The sequence below is a fragment of the Bufo bufo genome, chromosome 6, assembly GCF_905171765.1.
Source record: "Bufo bufo chromosome 6, aBufBuf1.1, whole genome shotgun sequence".
NCBI lineage: Eukaryota > Metazoa > Chordata > Amphibia > Anura > Bufonidae > Bufo > Bufo bufo.
The window spans coordinates 257,253,512-257,279,092 of NC_053394.1; the positions used below are offsets into that span (position 1 = coordinate 257,253,512).

The 25,581-nt window shown below is 39.8% G+C and overlaps 1 protein-coding gene across 14 annotated transcripts in view; it reads right to left on the minus strand.

The window, feature by feature from the left end:
• Positions 1-25,581, minus strand: part of COL13A1 (collagen type XIII alpha 1 chain) — a 263,539-nt gene that overhangs the window by 118,944 nt on the left and 119,014 nt on the right. For 10 of the 14 annotated variants that reach the window (XM_040436362.1, XM_040436356.1, XM_040436359.1 and 7 more), the window contains 6 exons: positions 16,183-16,233; positions 10,989-11,024; positions 7,644-7,670; positions 6,491-6,526; positions 655-681; positions 549-575 (listed from right to left, as the gene is read on the minus strand). In XM_040436362.1, the coding sequence (XP_040292296.1) occupies positions 549-575; positions 655-681; positions 6,491-6,526; positions 7,644-7,670; positions 10,989-11,024; positions 16,183-16,233 (204 nt within the window). The remainder of the gene's footprint in view (positions 1-548; positions 576-654; positions 682-6,490; positions 6,527-7,643; positions 7,671-10,988; positions 11,025-16,182; positions 16,234-25,581) is intronic. The other 4 variants (XM_040436364.1, XM_040436363.1, XM_040436361.1 and 1 more) reach the window with 1 other exon arrangement.

A 25,581-nucleotide genomic window follows, 5' to 3' on the forward strand; every position in this document is an offset into this window, starting at 1 on the left:
TGTTCCGCAAAATTGCGGAACGGATGCGGATCCGTTTTGTGGACATGTGAATGGACCCTAAAACACATACTAAATGTGATGCAAGTCATATATGCCAGTGTCTTGGGCCAGAAGAAGGCTTAGTAAATCTTCTCTATATCTAAGCAAAGAATTTGTATATTTAGGGGACTCTGTATCTAAAACAACAAAGCTTCAACCTCTGTAAAGATATATTAAGAATTTGATCAGCACCAAACATTGATCTTATAGCTTTAATCTACCCATTCCATTTAGTCACATTGTATCAAGATCAACTCCACTCAGCATTTTGTATCACACAATATTTTAGATCCCAGCACGGCTGTGCTCGGTCATAGATCCAACATTTTGCCAGAAGCAATGGGCAGCCATTCTACGCGCCTGACGATAGTCTACAGGGGAGTTTCTCGGAAGGCAGCAGCTTGGCAGTTTGGATTTAGCACCCATCACCATCACCATGTATTGGACATCATAGCACTTGACAATGGAACAACCTTAAAGTGAACATAAAAGTCATTTAAAGTTCTTACCTTCTCTCCTTTAACACCTGTAGAACCCTAACAAAAGAAAAAATAGGATTTAAAAAAAATGAACAAAATCTAACTAATAAGAGTTTTAATCCTATTATGCACTTACTGGATGTCCTTTTGGGCCAGGAGGACCCTGCCAAGAAAAAAAAAAAGCATTTTATTTTTATTAATTTATGGCAATTACATAAATCATCCATAATTATCAAGCAAAACAATGGGGGTCATTTGCTATATGAGAATATGGGACACAATTTACTTGTAAATAAGCATGTAACACTGTAATAGTTCTGTACAATACTTGGTATTAGCTCCAGAAATAAGAAGCAGCTTCTCTCTATTTATTTTGTGTGTAATTGACTAATTACTTGTCAATGTTTTTAACTCATCGACATAGCGAATATTTACCATTTAGAATAAATTAATCATTTGTATATGTCAGGAACAGGAAAAGTGTAATAATGGTCATTCATTTGCAAACCACATCTTGTCTAGTAATTATGTTTGGTGTTAATTTGAGGTCACATTTATACAAATCCATAGTCTGGCCCTATTGAGTGATACATGGCTCAGCACCAAATATCTAGTAATAACCCTGTATAATTTGTATTTTACGTTGGCAGATTCTACTTACATGTAGAAAAAGTTTTTGAATGTCAGCTATATAAACAATTGAGCACAAATTGCCGCCATTTGAGACTCATATTAGCTCAATCATACGTTCCATGCTTCTGTTCAGCACTTATAAAAATATACCTTTCACAGTGTGATTTAAGCTGGGGATATTGGAATGCCATTACAGATAATTGGTTGATTTAACCTTTCCCTGATTTGCAGACATAAAAGTACCTTTTTCTCATTTTGTGCCGAAAGTGCACTACAGAGAAAATCTTCGAGAAACCAAGGGATGCACATAATGGCCTCACAGACAAGTGGCACCAAAATGGACTACAATCATCAATGAAACAAAGGAATGAAATTCTTGTATGTGAATGTCCAAGCTAATCGTTTATCCAGATGTATGATAATAAGATTGATAAATCATACAGAGCAAGGACTTAAGACCAACATGCACATAATAGAAAAGTCAGATGAACCTGCCGATTCAGGTGTGACCGGCCAACTATATATTGTTTATTGGGCTTCCCAAATATTCCCTGACAGATTATGTTGTGGGAAAGAGGGATTAGACATGTTGGACTGTAATAACTGCTCCTTTTCTACCGGTGGGAGATAGGCTGCTGACAGAGATCTCTAAAAGCGGCTTACATCTCACTCCCCATTCACAATACATACATGATTGGCTGAATCGAGCTTGAAATTGGATGGGGGAGCGACGAGAGGTAGCTGTTGGCTGAATGGAGGTGTTTGGACACCTTCAATAGGGTAGGTTCCACTGCTTTGAAAGAACAGCTCCTGTTTTGCTGGACTCAGACCCTCCATACATTACATGGTCAACCAATCATTGATAGGTCCATGCATGAAGGGCATTTTTTGTACAGTTCTGTCTAATTGAAAAACTATGCCCAATAATGGCTGCTTTTCTACTTTGCCACATTGATGGATGAATTCTCCATGACATGTCATGGCCCTTCACATAAAAACATGACATGGATAGCACCAAAATATAATGAAAGCATTGCTTCTAGTGAGAATACAGTGAGGCAGAAAGCCTCCATATGGCAGCACACACAGTCATATCTCCAGTTCCAGAGTTTTCCCATTTGCATGAACTCTTTCAAGGATTAAGACCTCTGGACTAGTAAATTTCTACTACTCATCTTGTTTCTTCCTTCCAGTATTGTTGATGTAATGTCTAATAAAAATCTGCAATTTCCACTAGTGTCCTGAAGAACAGTGGGTGACAACCAGGGACATTAAGAACACTGTATTTCTGGAAGTGATAAAGTGGACATTTTGTTACTGCCACTTCCATGTTCTACAATTTAAAATAGAATTATCACCTCTTATCCTTAAGGTCATCTAGACATCACAAAAAGACTCAGTATAATAAACATCATCCTACTGCAAGATGTGTAAATGTAATGTTTGGACACATCCAGTCTAGACAAACATGGGTGTAATAATGGTGCACGTGTCATATTTGATATATTATGCATGCTGAGGAAGTGGGAGAAGTCATACACATTGCTTTGTTTTACCTTTCTAAAGGGCAAAACATGTTCCAGGACAATGCTGTTTCCGTACAGCTATCAATTTTAAAGATCTCAAATTCATAATTCACATCTCCATGAAATGATACCATATCACAGCTGCTGTTGACTAAACACTATATCAGGAGACTATCCCAGATGTCCCAAGAGTGGAAAGAACATGGAGCGGTTTTCCCAAAATGAGGTGTACACTTCCTAAATGAATTACTCAAAAGTAGAAAGATGGCAATTGTGGATAGTTAATACAAAACAATGAAGGTACCATTGTGAAGATCTACTATCGGTTAGGCCAACAGCATAGAATCATAGATACTTTAGGAGGGATTATAACACAGTGTTTTCTTTTATTTATTTTTTTCCTAATCTCAGGCATGTTTAATCCAGATTTTCAGACGTTATATAATATGCACTTCAGTGATACCCAACAACAGTCAATTGAGGGAGTGTTTAATCTGAAGGTCTGTAAAATTGTGGCTACATTCAATCCACGGACACCTAATTGATTTCTATGGAAACTATGTAGGGCTTAAAGGAGATTTCTGACCTAGGAAGACGGAAACTGTATCCAGTTTAAAAAAATATATAACAACACTAACTTGTCCTCAGTCTCGCTATTTCTATCTTGCTGCCCTGTTCTTGGACACTTCTGGCCCCTGTCATGTCGAAACCGGCTTGGTCCCATGACTATTGCAGCTGATCACTAGCCTGAATGGTCACATATGCTTGAATGGCACATCACGAGTAGTGACTAGCATGTGACCTCTGTGATCAGAGATTGGCCACAGTAGTCTCGTGAACAAGCCATTTCTGGTATGGCGGGGACTGAAAGTGGCCAGGAATAGGCCTTGGTGCAGGAACAGCTGCATTGTAAATAGGTGAATGTTTAGTATTTTTTAACTGGGCAATGGGTCCATTGGGGTTGTCATCTCCTAGTCCAAGCAGCCTAATTCCCCTGTGGTGGAACTTAAGGAAAATTGAACACTTTCTAGTTTTTTATACGTGACTTCTGGAGGTTTCAGCAGTAGGATCAACACTTTATACCGGCCTAAAAAAGGGGTACAAGGGGATTATGAAAATTGGACAATCCATTCAATGTGCACTTAGAGTTTCATAGGCTTGGGTCCTCGATTGTTACATGCCTAGGGCCATCTTCTACTCTCAATATCAAACACCTTAGTTTAACCCCAAGAACTGTAAATGACATGTATCACCATGAAAAAGATATTTCTGACATTTGGATGATCACTGCTTTTTGCTCCTGGACATTGATTTATTCTATGAGTATTAGGGTGGATGCCCTCATAAAACACCTCAGTAGATCCTGTAAATACTATTCCCTCTCTAATAAAGGGTCCACTATGGGTTAATGGCTTTGTTTGAAGTTGAATGGACAGACTTTCAGAGGTGTCTGGGAACAGAATGATTTCATTTACAGCTGTTAGCTGGGTAACAAAAGCTCACACTTCTCATAAATGGCAAAATCTAGGACATTTGAATTGTTAATAGAGGACCATGAGTGCACCACACTGTAAAGAAATTACAGCCCCCAAATATGTATTTATAATGGGAATTTTATGTGCTATGGACAGATTCATTAAAGGGGCCATTACTGGAGGAATTTGAGCGTAATAATTATTTATTGTGGGACCGGAACAGTGACTTCATCACAGCAGCGGGACTCTTGATGCAAAATATATCACACAGGGCACTTAATGTTAACCAGAACCGCAATATGGAAATATGGATTTGTGTTAATAATAGGACATTTCACATTACACAATGTACAGGGCCTTTTAGTATGTTGGTTCTTAGGGTAGGTTATTAGGTGTCACACATGGAATACATTTTTCAGAAAATGTTTGTAGAAGAAAAGAATAACTACATGAGTACACCTGTAAATCAGATGAATTTTCATATTCTTGCTGATTCAATGTAACCGTTGTTTTTCTATTTTCATATTTGTTGAGAATATTATAATGTGAGATAACTATGAGTAGAGATGAGTATGAAATTACCCAAAAATTTGGTTTCCAACTAATCCAATTTTTGGGGGATTTATCCCAAATCGCACAACATGGCAGACACTGTTTTACAGTTCAGAACACAAATAAGAAGTCATTGGCCATCAAAAAAGGGTAATTTTGTGAACCACTTAAAAAAAATCTGACAGTGTGGCATGTTACTAAACAAGCTGTTTGTTAGCCCTGGCTACCATATGTCTACCCATAGATATATATGCTGCTACCACTTTGTCATTACTAATGCTGTCTTGGCGTTAAAGACCTTGAAAGGGGTTGGATACAAGCCTAGGAGACCACAGACTTTATGGGGTAAATGGGGCACTTTTAATTTGCACCAATTATTAAGACTGAATCGAATTTGACGGACGATTCGACTGAATTAGACCCCCCAAAAAATTGGGAAAATTCACTCATCTCTAACTACGGATCAGTTAGTAGGTGCAATTACCAAAGTATAAACTTTTCCAATAAAAATAAAGGAATTTTATTTATTTTTTCTCCCAAAAAATAGCACCAGTCTTCTTCTATGGGCAGAAATAGCCGGTGAAACTCTTTTTGGGAGAAAAAAAACAACTAATATTTGTTTCTAATTCTGAATAACCCTGTACAACCCCTTAGGGTACAGTTACATTGGTTATACCCTGACACTGTATGTTAGTAATATTTCACCCACTGTATCATTGTGTTAGGTAAGATAAAACACAAGAGTGAAACTACTCTGTTGAAATATCCATGGTTGTCAACCCATTTTCTTTCATGTGTGAGGATACATGGCTGGCAATTTATGGTTGCCAGCCTGTCCAATTTCTACACAGGCAATAACAAATGAGGCCATTAGGGGCCTGATATCTCTTTCAGCTGTATGTCATACATGGCCATTACAAACAGGCCCATAATGACCTCATATTTCATGGCCTGTCAGTGAAAATAACAGACAGGTCAGCTATCACGAGTAAGTGTGAATCAAAGTTAACATAAAGGGGAAGGCTTCCGATAAATTAAATAAAGAATGAATATATTATATTATTGAAGGGGTATTCCGTTGGGTAAAATATATCCCCTATCAACAGGATATGGGATAACTATCAGATCCGTGGGGGTCCTACCACTGGGACCCCTACTGATCTTAAGAACGGGAGACCTGTACCCCCTGTAGGCTCTCTGCTACTATCCTGAAATGACCGAAGTGGTCGGTCGCACATGTGCACGGCCGCTCCATTCATTTCTATGGGAGTTTCGGAGATAGCTGAGTACTGTCACTGGAACTCCTAAAGAAATCAATGTAACAGGTGACACTCCGGTCATTTCATGGTAGAAACAAGGGGCTTTCAGGGGGTATGAGGCCCCTGTTCTCATGATCGGTGGGGGTCCCAGCGGTAGGACCCCCACCGATCTAATAGTTATCCCCTTTCCTATGTATAGGGGATAATTTTTACCTACCGGAATACCCCTTTAAGAGGCAGCAAGGTTGTGCAGGCACTTTTTAGGATATAACATATGCAGTGAAACAGAAATATAAACTTTCCTGTTTTGGATCAAAATAAATATAACAACATTTAATTTATTTCCTGAGAATAGGGGATAACTTTTACCTACCGGAATACTGCTTTAATTTTGGACTAACTAAAAACAAGTTTGCGCTTTTAAACCCATGCTGAATTGCCAACAGTGCCACCATGCACTAATCTATCTGTATATACATGTGCACTAAAACCATACCACAGTAGTATTCTATTCCTGTTGAACTCACCAGATCACCTTTTTCCCCTTTTTGCCCAGGATGACCCTACAATGTGAAGAACATGAAATATGCAGTAAATGACATGAACAAATTTGTGACTTGTAATGTAATCCTCCGCGATAGCTAAATCTACGTCTGAAAACACAAGCTCTTCCACTGAGGTGAGGGTATTATGTTGAGCATGTCACCCGCAGCTATAGCCCATAAAATCAGTATGTTTATTGTAACCTCAACTCAACTGGGTAGAATACAATTGGTGTCCTGTGTGCCCTCTCTTCTCTGACCTTGTCACTAGAGTTATTAGGCCTGAGTTATGCAGATTATTTATGGAGTGACAACTCATAGCTGAGAGCTGCAGAAAGGTATAAAATGGTTTGTTAAAATCCGAAGGGCGGAAAATATTGTTGAGGACTGACCAGCCGAGGACTGACCAGCCATGTATCCAGGAGCTGTTAGATGAAAGGTTTCACGTTATTTTTTACTCCATGCAAAGCGTCAAGCATTTAGATACCATAAGTTTTAGTACACTATAGATCATGCTCAGACTGGAACCAGCTAAGTAAAACTGTTAAAATTGTTCTCAACAAGCAACCCAGAGAAGGGGCCACAGTCATGCTGCTAATTCTGGAGAGGAATTTCATTCTCACTAAGTGACCCCACTGTACAAGTGACATTTTTTGGATACTCAATACTTGCAGCAATAACCTTGAGTGTATGTTTCCATCATAAAAGTTACTGAAGAAAGCTGTGAACTGGGAAGTTTGGGAAATGGATCTGCCACAGACTTAGGGCTCATGCACACGAACATATTTTCTTTCCGTGTCCATTCCGTTTTTTTTTTTTTGCGGACCTCATACGGAACCATTCATTTCAATGGGTCCGCAAAAAAAAACTAAAGTTACTTTGTGTGCATTCCGTTTCCATATGTCCGTATTTCTGTTCCGCAAAAAAATAGAACAGATCCTATTATTGTCCGTATTACGGACAAAGATAGTACTGTTCTATTAGGGGCCAGCTGTTCCGTTCCGCATGGAACGCATGGATGTCATCCGTATTTTTTGCGGACCGCAAAATACATACGGTCGTGTGCATGTGCCCTAAGTCTGACATAAATGACTAGTATCATATTCTACATAGACTAGCTACCCAATTTGACACTTACAGACTTGCCGTCTAATCCTATTGGGCCCTGGAATACAAATAAAAGATACATATGAACACTTACAGATCTCACCATTTACGCATCATATACATGGGAGTAGTGCTGTGTACCCAGAAGATGTCACATAAGCATTATTACTATATATTAAACCAAAAACAACCACTCATTCACTCGCAACTCTATCAGTACTGGACACAATGGCAATAACATTTCCATTGGTGTTAATTGATGACAGCTTTGAAAAACATTACATTTAAAGGGATTTTCTCCAGTAACCGGCATAAATCTTTTCCATGGTGTTTGTCAAGTTTTACTTCCCAGCCTTATGTACTTAAAGGCGTTGTACCATTAGGACAACTTAACCCCTATCCACAGTATAGTGGATACGTGTCTGAACAGCAGGGACCCCCATCTATCACAAGAACAGGAGCTTCTGCTCCCCGATTCCTTGGAGTGTCAGATGCATATGCATGTCCCCCACTCCATTCAACTCTATGGGACTGCTCTGCTGTAAATAGTAGACTTCAAGTACATGTGACCGCCACTCTATTCAAACGAGGAAGCATAGGCCCTTGTTCTTGTGATCACTGGGGGCCCCAGCGCTTGGACTGTACCACCCTATTCAGAAATATCCCTTATCGTGGGGTTAGAGGATAAGTTGTCTTAACAGTGATGAGCTGCAGGGGCGTAGCTAAAAGCTCATGGGCCCTAGTGCAAAAGTTCAGCTTGGGCCCCCCTTCCCTCAGTGCTTATTGGAAAGGGGCAGGGGAGCACGTAGCCTTCCTGCTGCCTGAAGCAAACATTGAAAGGGCACCCCCTCATGCCAAATTCTTGACCTAACCCCTTCCCTCCAGCCAGAGGTGTAAATTGACCAGCATGCACTTTCTATAATGCCAGTGTCTTATGTGGCACAAGGGTCTTTGGGCCCCTCAGGCTCCTGGGCCCGGTAGCGACTGCTACCTCTGCACCCCCTATAGCTACGCCCCTGATGAGCTGTAATACTAGACACAGCCTAAGAGTGTCTGTTTCTAAAAAATAGGCAAACTTTTTTTTCTTTTAAGCTAGGGTCACACTTAAATTTTGCCACAGAGTTGAAGGAGTCATGCCAGGTTTTGAAGTTATTTCTTATCCGGCGGTCCCATAGAGAATGAATTGATCAGCAGGGCACATGCTTCATCAGATCCGGGGAATGGGATCCTCATTCTTGAGATCCGTGGGCTTCCCAGTGGTTGTACCCCAACTAGTCCTGAAAATGGGGGTCCCGTGCCCCAGATCTGATGAAGTGATAGGTCAAGCATGCACCCTGCTGCTCTATTCATTCTCTAAAGCACTGTCATAAATAAGTGCTGTACTCGCCTATCTTGATAGTCCAATAGAAAAATAGTGGATTAGCAAGGTGCATGCTTGACCAGTCGCTCCATCAGATTGGGAGAACGGAACCCCCGTTCTCGGAATTGGTGCCGGTCTAAGTGTTCAAACCTCCACTGATCAGTTAGTTATCCCCTATCCTGTGGATAGGGGGTAACTTCAAATCTTGGTACAACCCCTTTGAGGTATATAGATTTTTTATGTCACACAAAAAACAATAAAAAAAGCATGCGACAGAAGGCAACTAGATGTCTATACAGATCCTTTTGTCATTAACTTCCAATGGGGAAAAAAGTATACTGGACTATTCACACTGCATTTAACAGTGTACAGTATGCCAGATGTATGCATGCTGATGTAAACCTCTGATATATAGCCATATGGTAGCATATGTTGCCCACAGGCTCTCAGGTTTAAAAATAAGACTCAGCAAATATACAGTATGCCACGATTTCAAACAACTGAGAAAAGGTAAACCAATGTTTACCAGCCTGACGGAGGCTGGAAAGACAGCTATGTCTGTAAGCACCAGCAGTTTTCTTGGTGCATATGACACTGCAAACAGACACTGCAGTCTGAATTTAATCTACACCTGGATATTGTTTTTGTCAGGACAGAAACGGGAAGCCTGCTAAGTTATCTCCTGTCAAAAAACAGTATCCAGGCCATATAGTCTTTCTTTTTGGAATTGAAGTCAATGGCAGCAGGATCCACCTGTATGGGCATCCAGTAGCATTCTTTTCTAGCAGTGTACTTTTGGGGCAAAAAAATTGACACTTTTGAAAAATAACTCATGAGAAATAAGTACACGAATAAATCAGTAATTTTGATGTGAAGAAAAAACAAAATAACTTCATTAAAATGAATTGCATAACTTAACTAATGAATGAAGCTTTCATCATGCTCAACAAAATAGATAAACCAACGGCCAACACGAGTTAAGTGAAACACATAAAAGTTTTGGGGTTTTTCGAGTTTTTTTTCACTGCAATCATGCAATCAATGCAATAAAACACAATTGGATTATGAAAATTATATAAAAATACATGAACAAAGATAAAAACATGCTGCACAATATGATAAATAAATATGATAAATAAATATGCGGATGTCCATGGCTACATTTATGGAAAAAAAAAATCACAGAAAACAAATAATAATGCACTAATATTAGTGCATTATTATTTGTTTTCTGTTATTTTTTTTCATAAATGTAGCCATGGACATCCACATATTTATTTATCATATCGTGCAGGATGTTTTTATCTTTGTTCATCTCTTTTCTGTGATTTTTGTTTAGTTTGTAGTATATGTTTGAGGGAGTGGCACCTTCAAGTGTGAATGCGCTCCTATTTTATCCTGGGAGTAGCATTGTGCACTTTTGCCATTCCTATCAAACAAGCCGCCTTGATTAGGTGGTACATATAGGTGTGCTTGCTCCTCCTCTCATTGGTTGCTGGATGCACATAGAGGTGACTAGTAGCAGCACACCATATGTGCATAGTCTACGCTCCTGAACATAGATGCCCAATGGTATAGGTAGGTTTAGCGTAGGACCCGCCTGACTGAGACCATCTTGACGCTTGGTAGGGGGGAACAGATGTGTTTTGATCAAAATATATTGCCTAAGAGTCTCAGGTTTTATTATATCAGAATTAGGGCTTAGTCTAAATATAATGCTTGCATCTATTGTATTATGGCATTATTATTTGTTTTCTGTGATTTTTTAAAATATAAAAATACATGTATTAACTATGGTGTTGTTCATAGTAACATTCAAGGTTAGAAATCATTAACAAGCATTGGATATGTTGCCATGGGCAAATCAAGTTGTAGATTTTTGTACTCCTTTTGTACCATATCTCCTTGGTAAAGAAAAAAAATACCTGGTATTAAAAAAACAAATATAATATTAACCAAAATGTAAATGTATGTCCACTTTTATTAACTGTATTGATTGAGACTTCCATGACTTACTGGGAATCCGGGAAAACCTCGAGTTCCAGGCTGGCCCTGTAAAGAGAAATGAGATCTTAGGCTTTAGAAAATAACATTAAAACATTAACAAATGTGATTTTAGTTAGCACAGGCCCACAACATTAAAACTTTTCAAGCAGAATTAATGTATACAAAAATAACTACTAAATACATTGCCTTAGGCTACTTTCATACTAGCGGCACGGACCTCCAGCAGGCTGTTCCATCGGGTGAACAGCCTGTCGGATCCGTCCTGCCGCTAGTGACCGGACTGCCGCACCGTCCCCATTGACTATAAGAGAGGCTGCCGGAATAAATGTCGGACATGTTGTAGTTTTATTCCGGCAGCCTCTCGCCATGCGCTGCCGTGCCTCGCCGTAACTCCGCCCCCGCCCCTATTATAGTCAATGGGGACGGAGCAGCAGTCCGGGGGCACACGGTCACTAGCGGCAGGACGGATCCGACAGGCTGTTCACCCGATGGAACAGCCTGCCGGAGGTCTGTGCCGCTAGTGTGAACGCTAGGGAAAAAGACAAACTAGAAGAGGTGGCGTGATGGTCCGGGTAATTTTCTGTTGTGAATTCCTGGGTCCTGGCATTCATGTGTGTACTTTTACATATATGCCCTACCTAAACATTGAGACCAAGCACATTCCTTCAAGGCAGCAATATTCCCTAACATCAGTGGTCTATTTCAGAAGAATAATGCTCCCTGCCACATTGCCAAAATTTAAGGGTTTGAGGAACATGAAAATGCTTTAAGATGTTGACTGGGCCTCTGAATTACCCAGATCTCAATCCAATAGATGATCTGTAGGATGTTCTGGGCAAACAAGTCTAATCTGTAACCTGAAAACTTATAGGGGCACATTTATTAAGACCGGTGTCTAAAATGCCTCTAAAACCCCTAAACCTGGTGGTGGATCCGCCGGAGTTATGAAGAGGCGCGGGCCTCTAAAGAACTTCAGAGGATCATCCATCACTTCAAAATGTGAGAAAGCTTCCTAGCTGTCTTACATTCAGACCTTTTTCTACGCCTGCCCGTCCTCTTCCCCAGCCACGCCACCCCCCCCCTTTTTGCGGCACAAAGAACCTTTTCTTCGCAATTTGCACCAGAAATACATCTAATTTAGGCCCATTTCTGTTTGATAAATGACCCCATACTCCCTAATGGATCTCCTGCTAACGTCTTAGTGCCATACACCACAGGATACCTTCAGAGGTCTTGTAGAGTCCATCCTTTTCTAAAGAGAGCTGTTTTGGTGACACAAGAGGGACCTACACAATATTTGTTAAGTGGTTTTAATGTTATTATTGATCGGTGTATGTCTATACTTTGAAAATGTACATGAACGCAGCTATGTTAAGATAGTTGTAAAATGATTTAATTTACTATATATTAAATGCAGTGATATACAGCAACTGCAATAGTTTACATTTGAATCATTTCTTGTGGATATTCCATTTTCAAGTAAACATTTCTATCCAATATTTGGCAGGAATGTGATTGCCCCAATTACTTGTTTAATATATTTATTATTGTTCTCATTACTTCATGACCTGCAGTAAACACTAGCAATGTCACCCATGAAGAAGACAGGGCTAATTGCTCACATAAATGGATATATGCACTCATTTGGAAGGCCGATGTTTACCCATTTCTGTTAGTAATCCTCATTAGGACCATTTGTCATGCATTAGCTGCTCTTAAAACATGGATTCAAGACAAATGGTGGGAGATCATATCACAGGAGGAGGGGAATGTTTCTATCTAGGTAACAAACAACATCTTTATTTTAAGACCAAGTTCTCTTTTAGGGGATATTGTGGGCTTCAGTTGGAGACTGACATGCTCATCTACAGTATTTTGACAACTTAAAAGAGTTCTCAGGAAATTATGAAAAACACCCACAACCAACTCATCTTACAATATGATTAAGGCTACTTTCACACTCGCGTTTGGTGCAGATCTGTCATGAATCTGCACAGACGGATTTGTCTGCATCAGTTCAGAATGGATCCGTTTGTATCTGTAACATAGCCAAAACGGATCGGTCTTGAACACCATTGAAAGTCAATGGAGGACGGATCCATTTTCTATTGTGCCAGATTGTGTCATAGAAAACGGATCCGTCCCCATTGACTTATATTGTGTGTCAGAACAGATCCGTTTGGCACAGTTTCGTCAAACGGACACCAAAATGCTGCAAGCAGCGTTTTGGTGTCCGCCTCTAAAGCAGAATGGAGACGGAACAGAGGCAAATTGATGCATTCTGAGCAGATCCTTTTCCATTCAGAATGCATTAGGGCAAAACTGATCCGTTTGGACCGCTTGTGAGAGCCCTGAACGGATCTCACAAACGGAAAGCCAAAATGCCAGTGTGAAAGCAGCCTAAGATGGGTTGCCTCCACTTACAGAGCTGCCTAGGAGGGGTAATAAGGTAGGTCCTCACTACACACTGCACTCTAGCGCCCACATATATTCCACATTGGTGAGCGTTTATCATACATATCATGCATAATATCATACAAAGGATTGCTCCACTACTATCTATATTGTAGAGTATGAACTCTATTCTTCAACAATGGACAGTAATGACGTGATCCTGTGTGTGACATGCCATCGTGGCTGACCAGCCTCACAGGAACAGGAAGGAGGAATGCTATCCTGCTCCCCCTTTAAATACTTGTACTCTTTAGACACATCTATGGATAGGGGTATAAAAACAAACTATCCCTCATTTGTAGCCAGAGTCTTGGGGCTGAATTTCACCAAAGGTTATATTACAAATTCTAATTTTAGACAATCTGTTTCTTTTTTGAGGGTCCCTCAAGAAAAAGCTAATCACAAAATATCCTGCTACTTGGAATGGCAGTCAACCTCCAATGTGTAATCTGTGGGGGTCCTTGCAGAAGACATTCAATATCTGTGCTGCGCCACCATAGGGGAAATGAAGCATTACACAATGGGATAAAAGAGATGTTGGATTTTCCAGGTACCCTTTGTAACTATTTTCCACTAGGTTAATAGATGAGAGATCTCCTTCAATTAACTAAACAATTCCCTTATAGTACATTTGAAAATGGGTTTTCTAAATCTGTAAACACCTTTTGGAACATAAAAAAAAATAACAATTAGTGTCTGCCATGTGCTTCTACCACTCACATGATTGAGATGTGTATTTGCCAAGTCATGGGGCACTCTGCAAAGCAGTTGTGATTATCCTTACTTTCAGGACTCTTACATGAAGGATTAAAGACTTGGCTGTTAATGAATGTAAAAAGAAAAATCTGGACCCAAATTGAACTATATTTGTCTTCTTTCTTCTTAAGCCCCATGTTGTGATAATAACAGCTTCCATTTACAGAGAGATCATAGCCTTCAGCTCGCTAATAAAGCATTATTTCATCTTTGGATTCAGTATATTTGTGAACAGTTTTCTCTTAATACTTTAGCATTTCAGATCATGGAAACACTATCTCCAGAAAGTCCTGCAAACACTTTCTTACAAATAAATCCCAAAACACGATATTCATCCATTTACATGAAGACATATTTAAAAGTGAAATATTTACTATATTGTCTAATGTATTCTTACTAAATTTACAACCCCAAGTACATACTAATATCAGAATGAAATGAATAGCTGCCGGTCCTAGGTGGCCAGTGGCCAAAACCAACGAATAAATCTTGCCTTAGCACCAATTAAATTTTTATTCTACAGAAAATGATATAAATCACATAATAAATAAAGAACTAATGACAAAATATACTAAATGATCAAGTTTATAAGACCAACAGCAAAGGAGGAAGCCAGCCAAAAGCTGTAAACTATCCTTATTTTCCTACTTAGGTAGAAGTACATGTCTTAATAAAGCACGGAACAACTTATTGTCCCTTGATTCAACTGCACGGAAGCTTCAGTAACAGGCCTGTAAGTGCGGAGGACTTCCTCTGGGATTTGCTGCCTACTGTTCACAATACACACATTATTCACACAGGTCTGCTAGCTAATTCTTAATGGTCTTGTGTCTTGCCCTTGAGGCAGTTGCATTTTCTGTCACATCTCCAAAAAGCGCAGCCTGATCCAATTATCAAAAGCATATTTTATGATTTTAAAGTTAGATATTTTTAAGGGATCACTACTTAAAGCATTATATATAAGCCCCCTTACTATGCATGATTGAAGTTAAAAGTCTAAAATTACAACTGCTCCTAATAAGATAAGTAGAAAAAAATAGTGTATATTGCATGTCTACCAGTGTTTTTCGTGATAAAAGTCTCCTGCCAGTCCAACCTTTTCTGAGGAGTATCACATGGATCCTAATTGCAATCTACAGCATATTTCTACATATTCGCTATCTTTAATGGTTACAGTTGATGTGTAGTTGGTGATTTGGATACACAAGACTGAAAAAACAAATCAAGGACAAATGTTGTCGAGGGGGTCAATGTTTCAGAGCACCTAAATGCATTTAAGCCCCTAATAGTCCTCTATAGAATAAGGGTAAAAAGTTATGCTTTTTATATTTCTCCTTCACGTTGCAGTTTGCAAAATTAGATATGTTCTACTATAAACCTATTCAGATATAATATTGTCAGAAATCATGATGCAATTCTGTAAGAGCTTGTCATACTGAAATTCTTATTAGCAATGCATCCATAGAAGATCTCCATCAGTATTGTTGTATTGAAATGGAATTCCTGAGTACCCAGTACAATTCTGCTAGTTAACTTATATCCAGGTAAACTCATTACCCTCAGGTTCCAATGGTAAAGGAAAAAATGATTCATTGATTTGTACCTAGAATCTGAATAGGCATTGTATGTTTTCTCTCTTTACTATTCTTTGTCATGCACTACCCCCTCAGGCCGTGCATAATTAAGCGTCTTGAATGGAAAAATTGGGAAGGATGGGATTAGACTGTCTATCATTTTGCGTAATACTATTGCAAAACCAGATGAGACTCCTACATGTGATTCCATTATGACTTAGAGGCTGAATGGTTCCAATCGAGTGGCTGATGTTTTATATTCACCATAAGACACATAAACTTGTGTTTAAAAGTTTTAAACATGTCCTGTAGAACAACCTGAAAATCAGAAAGTGAATAATAAACAGCTTTAAATACGAAAAGTTGAAACTCCTAATGTCACTTGGTACAGCATTGCCTTGCAGAACCTAGAAACTTACAGGAGGGCCACGGGGTCCTATAACAGACATTCCCGATTCTCCCGATGCTCCCTGCAGAGAGACAGCAGACAGAAAGAATAAGGATGAGACAACACAGAGGAGCAGACAACCACCTGAGATAAAGAGGACAGACAATACATCAGTCTAAGTAGGTGCAGGGAGCAAAATGCCCGGGGAATAGTTTGACGGTTAGCAAAGGAATGAAAGGAAAATAGGATAATGAGCATCATTCAATTAATAGAAAATTCTATAACTGTTATCCTATAAATTTTATATCACTCTTTAACATAATTTTTCTTTAGTGAAAACCCTTTAAGAAACCAAGGATAATGAGGATTTCATATTGCAGAACAGAGATACTATATATCAGTCCCTGTAGATCTTTCCTACCCTGGGAGGGGACTAGCTATATGTTATCTGTGTCATACAAAAAACAGCAATTAGCTGCCACAATGTAGAAACCATACTGTAACCTTAAATACGCAGAGCACACACCTGTTATGACATACAATTAGAGAGCACATACAAGCACAAAATGTTATGGATAGTGTTGAGCGAACTTGTGTTTTAAGTTCTGCATCCAAAGTTCGGGTTTGGGGTATCGAAGAATCCAGTTATGGATTCCATATTCCGTTATGGTCCGTGGTAGCGGAATCCATAACGGGATTCTTCGATAACCCGAACTTTGGACGCAGAACTCGCTCAACACTAGTTATGGAATTAAAGTCCCTGAGCATAGGGCAGATAATCCCAAATAAGCCTTCACAGGAACATTGGTGCGGTCAACTCAATCATAGTTTGCCGGAAGCAGATCCTGCAGTCTAAACAGCACTCTGCTGCTGGCAAACAATGATTCTGCATGGGGGCAAGTGATGCGTTAGCGATCGCTCCTCCTCATACCATGGAGGAGATTGCTGCATGTTGCTCCTTCACTGATGAGCAAGAGATTGTCGGGAAGAAACACTTCCTTCCCGATAATCATCTGCTCAATTGAGCACTGTAAAGAGGCCTTTACAAGTAAAGAAAGGAATTTGTTGAATGTGGATCTTGCAGATCAGAAGATGGGTTCATTCATACCATCATATGTGACAAATTTGGTAGAAGCCTGGTCTGGTTCTTTCCTTGCTGTTTGCTAATGTTACCTTATGAAGAGACAGTCCAGTTTAAGTTCCCTCCACCTACTGGAGAAGACAGGAGGTGGAGTCCCCTACTCTTGGAACCCCATAGCAGTGGCATGAGTTGCCTCTATGCTACTGTACATACAGATGTTTTTCCACTGCTATCTTTTTGTGATTTTTCTGAAAGGTAAGTAAGGACATATCTGTACACTGCTTTGTCAGACATCAATCTCAATTCCGTATCTTCCATAGATATGTGATTTAGTAAAACCATAATGATGCGCATAGTATCATATGTGGAATTTTATTCTAATTTGGAGGAATTTTCATCAGGATATTAGAAATCACAGCTATTAGATGAGCGAACCCGTGGAAGTTCGGGTTCACCGGGTTCAGTCGAACTTTAGGTCAAAGTTCGGGTTCGGGACCCGAACTTGACCCCATAAAAGTCAATGAGGACCCGAACTTCACTTTATTATTTTCCATTATAACATGGTTATAACGGAAAAATAACATTCTTAAGACAGAATGCTAAATAAAATGGCCATTGAGGGGTTAAAAATAATTTTAAAAAATTACCTCATCCACTTGATCACGCAGCCGGTATCCTCTTCTCTCTGCAGGACCTGCAAAAGGACCTGCGATGATATCACCATGCACACCACGTGGGGAGCGTGGTGACATCATAGCTGGTCCTTTTGCAGGTCCTGCAGAAAGAAGATGATACCGGCTGCGCGATCAAGTGGATGAGGTGAGTATTTTTTTCATTTTTTTAACCCCTCAATGGCCATTTTATTTAGCATTCTGTCTTAAGAATGCTATTATTTTCTGTTATAACCATGTTATAATGGAAAATAATAAAATCACCCGAACACCGAACCCGCACCCAAACTTCAGTGAAAAAGTCCGGATTCGGGTCCAGGTACCTGAACTCGCAAAGTTCGGTACGAACCCAAACTTTGTAGTTCGGGTTCGCTCAACCCTACTCATAACTATAGAACTTTTCATTTTTTTTAATTGCTCACAGAAGATATTACAAATGCTGGGAATAATTGGTATCCTGGATACCTTGGGTAAATGAGTATTTAGCTGATGCATTAATAGCTCCTCAATTTCAATTTGTTGTTTGTTGCAACATTCAATTAACCTAAACGAATATATTAGAACTTTGCATAATTGGAAATTTTCTGCAATATAATATATTATGGATGTGCTCCATCCAAGTGTGAACAATCTGATAGTAATGTTGAAATCATTACTGTTGCCCTGCAGGTCCAGCAGCAGGCTGCAGCCTCTTTTATTTCTCTATATTTTCAGTTAGATATAAAATAGACCTGCCACAGACAGCAAACACTGTATATTGTGCCATTTATGGTTATATGGGCTCAAAATACTCAGCATTTGGAGCAGCTTAAATTTCTGAATAATGTTCAGGGGTGGAATGGGAATGTAAGTTGGCACTGGAAAAAAAAAACTGAAAGTGATCTCATGTTATAGGCAGGTCCAAATTGACAGAAGGTAGGCAACACATGTAGGAAAAGACAAAATAAATACTATATTGCAGCACGAAATACTGCCCCAGCAGAACCAAATACCTCAGTGCAGAACAAAATACTGCCACCCAGCCGCAGTATTCATCTGTATCTCCATCTGTGAATGGCAATATAGTTGAATTCAGGGCACCTGCATCTGTCAGCCAAGTGCATAAGTACCTGATGCTCCTGGCATTAATTATGCTGAGAGGGGCAGATCATCATGTACCCTGCCATAAACTGTAAGGAACGCTCAAATGGCCCTCTGGGCAACAGCTCACCAGGAAAGTTCCCTGTAGGGTCTATGGTCAGTCTGCCCCCGATAATGTTCTTTGCAATAAATAATAATAATATGCTGTTTAATCTACCATAGTAAAGAGCAGGAGTATCCTAATAGATTTGGTTTATAGTTTTGCGAGAAAACATTTAGCATAACTTGTAACTTATTGATTAAAATCTGTGCTCTTTCTATGTATAGGAGCCTAATGGGCAGTCCTATGACCACGGATACAGAGATGACTGTCAGTATTATAATAGGACTGTCCACTGGACTTTTAAGCATAGAAAAATCAAGGAGCTTTCTTAGCTTAGGAGTCCAGTGGGCAGTCCTATGATCATTCATACAGAGATGGCTACCAATGAGTAGGACCACCTATTGGATTCAACCATAGAAAAACCTGGGATTTAAAAAAAGAAGTTACCAGTTTTCTTTAAAAACTGTCTATCAATCCACCCTGCTCCCCTGTTCTGTAACATGTTGCCTGCAGATTACATGTCATGTTCAATGTGACAGGTTCCCTTTAACATTGTTCTCCTGAATTTATGATCAAGCTAAAAAATGAGATTACACCAAGACCTATCATATGTTAGAACATTTATCTGCACACCAATGGAAAAAGACCCAAAAGGTTTGTAGAGCAACTCACGGAAATGTCTGCATGATTGGGTGACATTGCTAAACTAGCAGACAATACAGATTCTTTCATAGACCCCGTGGCAACATGTGCACAATGCAAACTATCACAGTCAATCCGAACATCTGACAGTATTTCCATGGGATGTAAGTTAATGCTTACTCAATGGCAGTCAATGACAAGGGTCACATCTGTAATCTCTCATACATTTTCATTCTGGCACTTAGAAACCTGAACAGAACTGACTGTATATAAAGCTAAGCATTCCATATACATAAGAGGGAAGACATCATCAGGATGTGGTTTCACAGATTTATTGTCTAAGACAAACCATACGGCTTTTGATTTAAGTGTAAGCAATAACAACTCATGTCATTTTCTTGTGACTCTAGTTGATCATATGTGGATCTTAAACACACCCAAGGCACAGGATTTTTTGGTTTTAGAATAAACAAATTAATCTTACAGTAAATTTTATTTTAATTTCTTATTATGAGGATCATTGAGATCTAGGTTTAATCTACATACAAAATTGAATATCTGAGCTATAGCCAGAGAGTGATGGACCTGTGAAAAAACTGTATATAAGCCCTTTGCTTTCCAACAGCTAATTTGCAGACCAAAGTGCACACCATAAACCAGCTCCATGGGAGAGATTTATCATAAGGGGAATTTGTAAAGTCAATTTGCAGGAGTCTGCATGTGCTGCAAAGTTTTTTAGATGTCTCACGTTTGAAGAATATGGTCTTCTGTTTAGAGATATTATTCACTTTCTAAACTCTTGATTGTAGAAAATAAAAGTAGACGGCACTCACCACTGTCAGAAGTTTCTTCTTTATTCCTCCATAGAGGTACAAACATACATATGGCTGGGGCCCAGCCCTATGTATGTTTGTGCCTATATGGAGGAATAAAGAAAAAACTTCTGACAGTGGTGAGTGCCGTCTACTTTTATTTTCTACAATCAAGAGTTACGCAAGTTGTCTGGTCTTTTGGCTGAGCACCACTAACACTGTGTGTGACTGGGTATCGGAGGACGTCCCATCGCGTGAGGAGTGACCGAGCAGTGCCGCCCGCTCTTTTTGATTTCCTTCTTTGTATGTTATTCACTTTCTACACCAGCCCTTTACTAGAGTAAGATTGCAACAATTTTTGAGAATTTGCAAAACTTTGCAGAAGATAAATCTGGCTTAACTGTCATTTCATTTCTTTTTTTATGTGTAGAGACAGTGATCTAAAGTGGTTTTCTAATATACTTTATTAGGGAATTATGTTAAATTTTATTATACAAAAATTATCTAAATTGTTCCTTCAGCAACCCTCTAACAGAGTGTGGTTAAGGAAATTATTCTTCAGAGTTTTCCTCATGTTGAAGGTGGATAATTGTAAATTACAGTGGCAGACTTCTCAGCCTGCTTCTACTCTCTCTGCCTCTTCCCCAGACTCTTTTCCCTACAAACTAAGGTTAAATTCTGCCTAATGCAATTCATTTGCTGCCAGCGCTGATAGCTGGCAGCTGCGCTCCTCTCTATCTTCCCAGTGCCGCTCTGGTTGGCGCTGGTAAGATAGGGAGAGGAGCAGAGCTGCAGCCATCAACACCGACGGTAAGTATACAGGAACATTATACACTTACTATTTGTACTGATTGCTGCAGACCCACTAATCTCTGTGCTGACAAGATATTAAGTTGACTGGGGCTCGAATGATTAACGCTAACAGTGAGTGTACTATGTTCCTGTATACTTAGCTTTAAAGATAACTGCTACAGCCCGGTCCTCTCCCTACCTCCCAGCATGAAAAAACATGCTAGGAAGATAGAAGGCAGCGTTGATGCTAGCGATCAGTGCTGGCAGCAGATAAAATGCAGTATGGAACATATAAAATTAAATTTTTAGTCAAACAAATTAGACATGCAAGGCAGATATAGGGAGGCAGTGGCTGTGGCAGGACGTCGTGAGGCAGGCTACGAAGCATGCCCCTGCATCTTACAGGTACCCATCTTCAGTGTTCAGCAGAGCACTGAAGACAGAATTTCTTTAGCCACACTCTGTTAGAGGGTCGCTAAGGGAACATTTTAGAGGCTGTTTTCTAAAGTATATACAGTAAAACACTTTATCACACTACTGTACACATCAGAAAAATAAATGGAATGGCAGCGATACTTTAAATCAGCTTGACAGGCTAATCACACTTTACACCAACTATTCAAAACAGGGGTGGAGTAAAAATGGAAAATGTTGCAAAAATGTTGTGCAAGTAGGATCAAAAATGTATAAAGCAGACTTTAGGAGCTGCTATGAGGCCCTGTAACTACGGGAGGCTATAGCCACTCAAAGGGAAGATGAAGTTAGCGATAACTGTGGATGATGGAAAGTGGGAAAATTAATGTAGAACACTGGGAGATCCAGACAACGAGGCACAGGGGACAGAGTGGAGGTCAAAATATAATTTCAAGTTTTGTTGAACTGGGCCATATTCAAAAATTTTTATATATTTTTTTTTCTATGGAGACCCATGTTTACTTGTTATACCCCTGAATAACTCCCTTGTAGTTCTCTAGCAAATTCCTCATTAGTGTACCAAGTTCTTTGGTGAACTGAAAATTAGTACTGCCTGCAGTTTAGTAGCTTGTACTATAACTTTTATATAATGGGCCATTGGCACTCGTGCTGAATATGGGGTGTCTCTCTGTCTCTGATCACAAATTCTCTTATAGACCATTCACTTTCAACAATGTATGCAGAATTCTGTTGGCATTGTGAGGACAGATCTGTCTCTATGAGAACTCTTGGTACATAAGACTACTGTACAGTGTCTAGTGAAAACTCTTTATCTACCACATTGCAGAACCTGCAAGAAGTTAGCTCAGACTGTCTGCAGAATTGTAAATGAAACTATGAATGTGTAACTCAAGATCATGGGAAGAATAATAGCTAAGTGGATCTGTGGTTAGCACTGTCATCTTGCACCACTGGTATCCAGGTGCTCAAGTTAAACTAATGATAGGTTCACATACAGTATGCAGTACGCTGTTTCGGCAGAGGAACAGATTAGCAGAGTCTATTGTATCTGGCATAGCCAGATGCTGCCGTGCACTGCAGGATTCCCATTGACTATAATGCCAGCATTCGGACAAATACTGTTGCACGCAGTGGTATTTTTCTAGCTGCTTTCCGGCATTTATTTAGTCAGTGAGGATCCAGCGGTTCATGGCACTATTCGACTATCCCAGATGTGGTAAACTCTGGTAGTCTTTTCCTGCGGCGGAACAGACTATAAGAGTTTGTGCCGCATATGTGAGCATAGCCTTAGGGCAACATTTACATGGAGCTTGTGTGTCCTCCATATGTTTGTGTAGGTTTCTTGTAGTTACTCCTTTTATTTTTCACACTCCAAAACTTATTGATAAGTTACTTATTTATGAGATGAGATGTAGGTTGCATACATACAGTACAGACCAAAAGTTTGGACACACCTTCTCATTCAAAGAGTTTTCTTTATGAAAACAACTGAAAATATGTCATATTCTAGGTTCTTCAAAGTAGCCACCTTTTGCTTTGATTACTGCTTTGCACACTCTTGGCATCCTCTTGATGAGCTTCAAGAGGTAGTTCCCTGAAATGGTTTTCACTTCACAGGTGTGCCCTGTCAGGTTTAATAAGTGGGATTTCTTGCCTTATAAATGGGGTTGGGACCATCAGTTGCGTTGAGGAGAAGTCAGGTGGATACACAGCTGATAGTCCTACTGAATAGACTGTTAGAATTTGTATTATGGCAAGAAAAAAGCAAAGTAAAGAAAAACGAGTGGCCATCATTACTTTAAGAAATTAAGGTCAGTCAGTTAGCCGAAAAATTGGGAAAACTTTGAAAGTAAGGGCTATTTGACCATGAAGGAGAGTGATTGGGTGCTGCGCCAGATGACCTGGCCTCCACAGTCACCGGACCTGAACTCAATCGAGATGGTTTGGGGTGAGCTGGACCGCAGAGTGAAGGCAAAAGGGCCAACAAGTGCTAAGCATCTCTGGGAACTCCTTCAAGACTGTTGGAAGACCATTTCAGGGGACTACCTCTTGAAGCTCATCAAGAGAATGCCAAGAGTGTGAAAATCACTAATCAAAGCAAAAGGTGGCTACTTTGAAGAACCTAGAATATGACATATTTTCAGTTGTTTCACACTTGTTTGTTATGTATATAATTCTACATGTGTTAATTCATAGTTTGGATGCCTTCATAGTCATGAAAATAAAGAAAACTCTTTGAATGAGAAGGTGTGTCCAAACTTTTGGTCTGTACTGTACATCTAAGATAGAGAAATTAGATTGTGAGCCTCACTGAGGACAGATACTGAACTGATGTTTGGGATAATGTATGTGCCGCAGTGCAGGATATGTTGGTGCTGTATAAGAAAAGCTAAATATTAGCTTTTCAACTTTTTACGGTAATTTATCCTCTATAATAAAATCCCTCTGTGCCTGAGATGTGTCCGTGCGTGTGTGCCGATGTTAAATGCGTGGCGCGCCGGCCAATAGAATCGCAGCACACCACACAGCCGCCCGGACCTCCCACATCAGTGCGCTTCACTGCCGCTCCGGTTATAAGCGAGATGCTACCAGTGGAAAAGGGGGCGGACCTCGGCAGTGAAGAAAAGAAGTGGTGCTGAAAGACCTGAGATAACACTACAGTCATGTGATATGAGGGGCAGAGGTAAGCAGTATGAGGCTTTATCACGGGCGGTGCAGCTAGAGCAGCAGGTAGGCGGTGGGTTCTGAGCTCAGTGTGAGTGGGAGACACTGGAAGTGAGTGTGCAGCGCTGATCTCTGCCTGGTCACTGCTGTGTGTTCTCTGTATACAGAGGATATAAATATATATATATATATATATATATATATATATATATACAGCCATCGCTGGCTGTGGCCCCAGGATACATTCACACCGGCCCCTGTATACAGAGGATATATATATACAGTTGCAAGAAAAAGTATGTGAACCCTTTGGAATGATATGGATTTCTGCACAAATTGGTCATAAAATGTGATCTGATCCTCATCTTAGTCACAACAATAGTCAATCACAGTCTGCTTAAACTAATAACACACAAAGAATTAAATGTTACCATGTTTTTATTGAACACACCATGTAAACATTCACAGTGCAGGTGGAAAAAGTATAAAAGTATGTGAACCCCTAGACTAATGACATCTCTAAGAGCTAATTCGAGTGAGGAGTCAGCCAACTGGAGTCCAATCAATGAGATGTGATTGGACGTGATGGTTACAGCTGACCTGCCCTATAAAAAACACACACCAGTTCTGGGTATGCTTTTCACAAGAAGCATTGCCTGATGTGAATGATGCCTCACACAAAAGAGCTCTCAGAAGACCTACAATTAAGAATTGTTGACTTGCATAAAGCTGGAAAGGGTTATAAAAGTATCTCCATAAGCCTTGCTGTTTATCAGTCCACGGTCAGACATATGGTCTATAAATGGAGTGTCCGTCCTGTAAAGATGACTGCAAAAGCACAGCGCAGACTGCTCAATGAGGTGAAGAAGAATCCTAGAGTGTCAGCTAAAGACTTACAAAAGTCTCTGGCATATGCTAACATCCCTGTTAGTGAATCTACGATACGTAAAACACTAAACAAGAATGGATTTCATGGGAGGATACCACAGAGGAAGCCACTGCTGTCCAAAAAAAACATTGCTGCACGTTTACAGTTTGCACAAGAGCACCTGGATGTTCCACAGCAGTACTGGCAAAATATTCTGTGGACAGATGAAACCAAAGTTAAGTTGTTTGGAAGTAACACACAAAACTATGTGTGGAGAAAAAG